The sequence below is a fragment of the Cebidichthys violaceus genome, unplaced genomic scaffold (assembly GCF_023349555.1).
Source record: "Cebidichthys violaceus isolate CVI_PGR_0920_01 unplaced genomic scaffold, fCebVio1.0.p SCAF_15, whole genome shotgun sequence".
Taxonomy (NCBI): domain Eukaryota; kingdom Metazoa; phylum Chordata; class Actinopteri; order Perciformes; family Stichaeidae; genus Cebidichthys; species Cebidichthys violaceus.
Window position 1 is genome coordinate 8,139,170 of NW_027176318.1, and position 7,300 is coordinate 8,146,469.

At 39.5% G+C, this 7,300-nt stretch overlaps 1 protein-coding gene across 3 annotated transcripts in view; it reads left to right on the forward strand.

Annotated features, from left to right (window-relative positions):
- Window positions 1–7,300, forward strand: part of mtrr (5-methyltetrahydrofolate-homocysteine methyltransferase reductase) — a 28,617-nt gene that overhangs the window by 6,339 nt on the left and 14,978 nt on the right. For all 3 annotated transcript variants that reach the window (XM_068709815.1, XM_068709817.1, XM_068709816.1), the window contains exon 10: window positions 2,553–2,595. In XM_068709815.1, coding sequence (XP_068565916.1) covers window positions 2,553–2,595 — 43 coding nt within the window. The remainder of the gene's footprint in view (window positions 1–2,552; window positions 2,596–7,300) is intronic.

The following is a 7,300-nucleotide window of genomic DNA, read 5'->3' on the forward strand; positions in this document are numbered from 1 at the left end:
GCATGCTGGGTATAAAAAGTAAATGCTGGGTATAAACTGAGAAAGATACCTGCTTCCCAGAGTCAGCGCTCTTGTTCTACGGTCCACATAATGTGTCAGATGAAAACTTTGGGGTCATTGCTCCAGAGAGGTGAATGCTGTCCATGAGCATCTTTTTCAATTCACTTTACTGTACTAGGGTTCAAATTAAATTGTACCAGGGTGCAGTTTTATTCTTTTTCCTTAGCTTTATTGTGACCTGTGGAAGAAAAGGACGGTTCTCCCCCTCTGAACATAAAAGCTTGAAATGTTTCCCGGTCACAGAGAACGCACTGCATATCACATATATTCCCACTTTACTCATATAAGATATAATGACATGCCAAGGAAGACCTATGTTTTTGGAAACCCACGAGCATGCAGGCCCTTTTCTCAGAAGTAACCTGAAATTAGCATTTGTAGGATATTAAAAAAAGAAAGAAAAAAATCTTCGCTAGGGGAATTCTTCTTAATGTTTTAATGCCAACAACCTTTCTAATTCCATCTGCAGCCAACAAAACGATCCATCTATCCAAAGAAGTAAAACTTTTATGTTCAACCACATTGCTATCTCATATTTTTTTTCCCACTAAAATTGTACCTCTGCATATAAATTGTGGCGCAGTGAGACTTTTGAGATGGAATAGATTATATTGTTGTGCAGTGTGATCGATGATACCCCTGAAAATGATAATTTGTGAAAACATAGCAGGGACCCTGGGACTGTATTTTTTTTTTTGTTGGGGAACAGACACCTTTTTTTGAAATACATATTTTTTAAGATGTACCCTCAATCCACAAAAACGCTGCTTTGCACTCGGAGGTTTTAAAAGTGATATATATCCCTTTGTATCTAGCAGCAGTATCATCATGGTGCAGTGATGTGAGATGATGGATTGATTGTCCTCTGTTTCGGACACGAGCTGTCACTCTGTGATAGAAAGGCAACTCCGAAACCGTGCAGCTGCAGAGGATTGTGTTAATGTATATGATACACCGTCTGACGCAGACGTGTGTGTTTCCATTGGGTGCTGATGGATATGGTGTGTGTGGGGATTTTTCCAAACAGATTTTTTCCTCACGGGGACTACTTCTTCTTATGTGTTTTTTTTTTTTTTTCTTTTTGAGAAATGTTTAAAACATGGAGGATTTTTTTCATCCACCCTGTTGCAGCTCAGTTTTAATTATTTATTAGAATAATAACTGTAATCTTTTTTTACTATTTACAGCACAAGTTTTTAATTCTGTGTCATGTCGAACATTTGGTTAATCCAATATGAGATTCAAAATATAACAAGGCATCTTTGTATACAAAAGAAAAGCATCGGATATAACATTGTATATACCTCTATATTTTTGTCCTAAATAATATCCTGATAAAGGGATTTTTCTTCCTTTCTGAGGCTTTCCCAAAGCAGCTGGCTAACTTAAATGTTATATATATGAACTCTGTCCTTGGAAAGAATTCATGAGATGGCCCAGTGAACAAATCTGCTTTTCTTTTTGTCAGATTGACATACGGTCTAGTTTCATAACATAACTCTACTGGACACCCAAAGGTCTTCCTTATATAGATAAATTATAAGCAAACATTTGTTCTGTACCATATTCATACTGTATCATCTTCGAGGAATGCAGTTTTAGTTTAGTCCGTCTGTCATTAGCCCACCATGCTCTCTAAAAATGAAGTGTTGATCCTTGAGCCTGTTGTTTTTCTTTCAGTATCTGAACGAAATCTAGATGAATGTTTTCGTAGAAGGCTGCTGTTTGGGCAAGGCCAATGTTTTCTTTTAAAGTGTTTGTATCACCATTTACCAAAAAAACCCCTCTCCGCTCAAAGAGATGAAATGGACGTCAAATTGCGGAGCTGTCTTGCTAACACCCTGTGCTGTTTAAATGTCAGAGAGATCCAGAAAAAAAGAGGAGAGAGCAGATGTAGTCCAGCTGTTTGTCTTTTCCAAACAATTTAGCAGAAAAATGTGTTATTGTAAAGGCCCAAGCTGGTTCATATGGTGCGGCTTTACTTTTCCACGTTCTTCTTCTGACATGCAAATAGAGAGCAAGTCCCAATCACTCTTTCTGCCCACATCTAATAGCTGATGGTGGTCAAAGCGTAGCGAATGGCAAATCTCGGTGCTGCTGGGTGAAAAGTTAACTCTCACTCTTAAAAGTTTTTTTCCTGATTCCTCTGACACATTATCACGATTTCGAGGTACAGTGCATATTACCCAAAAGAGGGCACCTTCATGGCTGGCATTGAAATAAGGTCTGCATAAGCAATCTGTTTCCTACTGGCTCCACATCTGGACACTTGGGGATTCCATAACCCTGAGTTTGTAATTTCATAAATATAGAAGTGTCCTAGAAACAAGACTGTAACTTGGGGGGGGGGGTGTTACCGTGGATAGATTGGTCGGTAGGACGTCTCAATGGGCCACGATGACTTTCACTTATTTTGTCTGCTCTCTGTCATGGGTGTCTGTGTCACAAAAGCGATGCGGCGGGATGATTGACAGTTTTGCTTGCCTTTTCAGAGCATTTGCCGAAACTGCAACCCAGGCCTTATTCAGCAGCCAGGTAAGGTGACAGAAACGTAGGAGTGGATGTTACATTTTGCACTGCGTGAAACTGTGAACAAACGTGCTTCTACAGCAGTGCTCATTTGGAATAACAAGCATGAGTGTGTATGTCTGTGTCTCATTCTCACCAAGTGATCCTAGAGGCTTCCTAATTTCACTGTAACGAAACTGTTTGAAACTGTAACTAATTGTACAAATACACCGATAGTTTATAGAGAGGAATTGAATCCTTGGATGTGTTGCTGTATAAATTCAAACATCTGCCTAATTTTTAAAGAATCCACAAAAAACTGACCACTTTTCCGCCGATTCCAAAAAGCATTTGGGTGTTCAAATGTTTGCAATGAGCAGTGAATTACTTTGACAAACTCTTTTGTAATTATGATATTTCAATTATGGCATGCAAAGGGAATAATTGATTCATCTCATTTATTTGAGGATGGAACTCTTTTATCATTAAACGCAACGGCAACAGAAATATGAACTCCCCTCCGCTCATTTGTTTCGATATTTCAAAATACCCATCCCTGATTAATTCCACTCAGGAGCCTCTGACACAGCTGCCTTCTTACAAACCGGATTGCATTCTTGATAATGGAGAAGATGGAGAGAAGATATCTGAACATATTTTTCTGATGTTTATTGCAAAAACATCAGAAAATCCTGACGATGCCAAATAGAAATAACCACAGAGGACTGGATAGATCAGGGGTATTCAATTCAAATTCCAAAAGGTCCAGATTGAGAAAATTACAATAATATCTAACTTGCGCTATTTAATAGCATGAGCCAATTTGTCTAACTTCAGATTAGATTTTAGAGGAAATGGTGCATAGTTACAAAATCATTTCACCTCAGGTTGATTGCAGACCATCTCAAGGTGTCACTCAGAGAACCAGGACGTTCTGATGTAGCATTTCAAAATGAAAGCTCTTCAAAATCACATGCATGAGCTAACTTCAAATCACATTGATGAGACAATTTGTCTAATTTCAGATTAGAGTGACATGATTGAGGTGGTCTGCTATCAACCTGAGGTGAAATGATTTCGTAACTATGCACCATTTCCTCTTAATAATCGTCACGGTCTCTGAACATATGAGACACACTGGTTTTAAACTGTCCGTGGGAAGAATTAACCTATAAGAGTGTTCATTCTTGGTTAAAGACTCTGGTCTCTCTGGTCTCTCTGACGACTGAACGTCGTGTGAAACAACTTCTCTGAGTCACGTAATTATTCACCTGCCCTTCGTTCTCGTTCCTCGTCTCCCCCGTGTGTGTAAATTACTCACTTGAGTTAGGAAACGTGTCAGAATACCCATATTTGATTGACTGAGCTGCATCATGTGATGTGATGTACAACGCATGTAATTGGTTGTTTGTTTCCTGGCCCACTGACCGAGTGCCGTAAAGGCTATAAAAGCTGCGCCGGTTAAAATATAGGCGCTCCGTCAAAATGTAATAATTCTCAATTATCTATCGGTTTTATGTCCTATTAGTGACCGCTAGGATAGATCATTTACGACTGACATAGGATGCGTTATACTCTACCAAAAAGAAGATGCATGAGATTAATGGTGAAATGCTCTTTTTATGTTGGTGTTAGCTGAAAAGGGTTAGTTTTATGCATATATTCTGGTCTGGTAACCCTCTAACCTCACTTTGTTTATAACTAATACACAAGACAGTCGAGTTTACATGATATAACACATATTAGCGAGGAAATGCATCGCTGTCCACTGGAGATCTGCTATTTTGCAACTCCTTCACAGTGGTGGACTGAGCTTTAGGTTTGTTATAACATCAAATGGAATCTTCCTGAGTGTGGCATTATGTTATTTATTTTTTTTGTGCTAATATCTGTCTAAAGTCTGTTATGGATTCCCTTTGTCCGACTGTAAACATTCTAGTCCATGTTATGTTTGCTTTTGTTTAATTCTGGGGGGATATGAATGCTCTATAAATATAGTGTGGCCTTTAGCCTTAGCCAGTCATTGATTTGCTCTTCCTGTTAAGCTAGTACCCATTAGGCTTTCTTCAAAGCTCATGTGGAACAGCAACATTATGTCAAAACATCTCTGCTCCTCTCATTAGTCCCTCACGTAGCTGCCCATGTGTGTGTCTGTACGTTTGTGCAGAGAGACGGGGAACGGACAGGAGAGACGGTGGCTGTAGTTTATCGGATGGTGGAGAGACATTAGAGGCCTGCATTATTGATGCTGCGGTCAATAGAGGTCTCCAGTGGCCCACAGGAGCTGGAGAGTGAAGGATGAGCGAGTGTGAGAGTTCTTCAGCCGTTCAGTTAGGACTGGAATGGAGAGGAGGGAGGGGCAGTTTTATTGAAGCAAGACAGACAGGAAGTTATTTTTAATAAAAAAAATCCCAAGCAGTATTTTTTTAGTCGAGGATAAAGCAGTCGTCATTGTGTCGATCAGTTATTCCCAACCAGGGATACTTCTATCTTAGGGGGTACTTGTTGTATGTATGTATGTATGTATGTATGTATGTGTGTATGTATGTATGTATGTATGTATGTATGTATGTGTGTATGTATGTATGTACAGTTGTGGTCAAAAGTTTACATACACTTGTAAAGAACATAATGTCATGGCTCTCTTGAGTTTCCAGTTATTTCTACAACTCTGATTTTTCTCTGATAGAGTGATTGGAACAGATACTTCTTTGTCACAAAAAACATTCATGAAGTTTGGTTCTTTCATGACTTTATTATGGGTTAAGAGAAAAAGTGACAAAATCTGCTGGGTCAAAAATATACATACAGCAACATGAATTAGCAATTTTGGTGACTTAGAAAGTTGTGTCAATGAAATGAGCTTCATAGCATGGCCTCTTAACTTCTTGTGAGTGATTATGAGTGACTACAGCTGGTGACTTCTCTGAGGCCATTTAAATGGGGCTCATTGGATACAAACGCCCACAAACGCTACAATGGGAAAGTCAAAGGAGCTCAGCATGGATCTGAAAAAGCGAATCATTGACTTGAACAAGTCAGGAAAGTCACTTGGAGCCATTTTAAAGCAGCTGCAGGTCCCAAGAGCAACAGTACAAACAATTGTTTGTAAGTATAAAGTGCATGGCACTGTTTTGTCACTGCCACGATCAGGAAGAAAACGCAAGCTATCACCTGCTGCTGAGAGAAAATTGGTCAGGAGGGTGAAGAGTCAACCGAGAACCACCAAAAAGCAGATCTGCCAAGAATTAGAAGCTGCTGGAACACAGGTGTCAGTGTCCACAGTCAAGCGTGTTTTGCATCTCCATGGACTGAGAGGCTGCCGTGCAAGAAGGAAGCCCTTGCTCCAAAAGCGGCACCTTAAGGCTCGACTGAAGTTTGCTGCTGATCACGTGGACAAAGATAAGACCTTCTGGAGGAAAGTTCTGTGGTCAGACGAAACAAAAATCGAGCTGTTTGGCCACAATGCCCAGCAATATGTTTGGAGGAGAAAAGGTGAGGCCTTTCACCCCAAGAACACCATGCCTACCGTCAAGCACGGTGGTGGTAGTATTATGCTGTGGGGCTGTTTTGCTGCCAATGGAACTGGTGCTTTACAGAGAGTAAATGGGATAATGAAGAAGGAGGATTACCTTCAAATTCTTCAAGATAACCTAAAATCATCAGCCCGAAGGTTGGGTCTTGGGCGCAGTTGGGTGTTCCAACAGGACAATGACCCCAAACACACATCAAAAGTGATAATGGAATGGCTAAATCAGGCTAGAATTAGGGTTTTAGAATGGCCTTCCCAAAGTCCTGACTTAAAATCCCATTGAGAACATGTGGACAATGCTGAAGAAACAAGTCCATGTCAGAAAGCCATCAAATTTAACTGAACTGCACCAATTCTGTCAAGAGGAGTGGTCAAAGATTCAACGAGAAGCTTGCCAGAAGCTTGTGGATGGCTACCAAAAGCGCCTAATTGAAGTGAAAATGGCCAAGGGACATGTAACCAAATATTAGCACTGCTGTATGTATATTTTTGACCCAGCAGATTTGATCACTTTTTCTGTTAACCCATAATAAAGTCATGAAAGAACCAAACTTCATGAATGTTTTTTGTGACAAAGAAGTATCTGTTCCAATCACTCTATCAGAGAAAAATCAGAGTTGTAGAAATAACTGGAAACTCAAGAGAGCCATGACATTATGTTCTTTACAAGTGTATGTAAACTTTTGACCACAACTGTATGTATGTATGTATGTATATATGTGTATATGTATGTATGTATGTATGTATGTATGTATATATGTGTGTATGTACAGTTGTGGTCAAAAGTTTACATACACTTGTAAAGAACATAATGTCATGGCTCTCTTGAGTTTCCAGTTATTTCTACAACTCAGATTTTTCTCTGATGGAGTGATTGGAACAGATACTTCTTTGTCACAAAAAACATTCATGAAGTTTGGTTCTTTCATGACTTTATTATGGGTTAACAGAAAAAGTGACAAAATCTGCTGGGTCAAAAATATACATACAGCAACATGAATTAGCAATGTTGGTGACTTAGAAAGTTGTGTCAATGAAATGAGCTTCATAGCATGGCCTCTTAACTTCTTATGAGTGATTACGAGTGACTACAAATGGTGACTTCTCTGAGGCCATTTAAATGGGGCTCATTGGATACAAACGCCCACAAACGCGACAATGGGAAAGTCAAAGGAGCTCAGCATGGATCTGAAAAAGCGA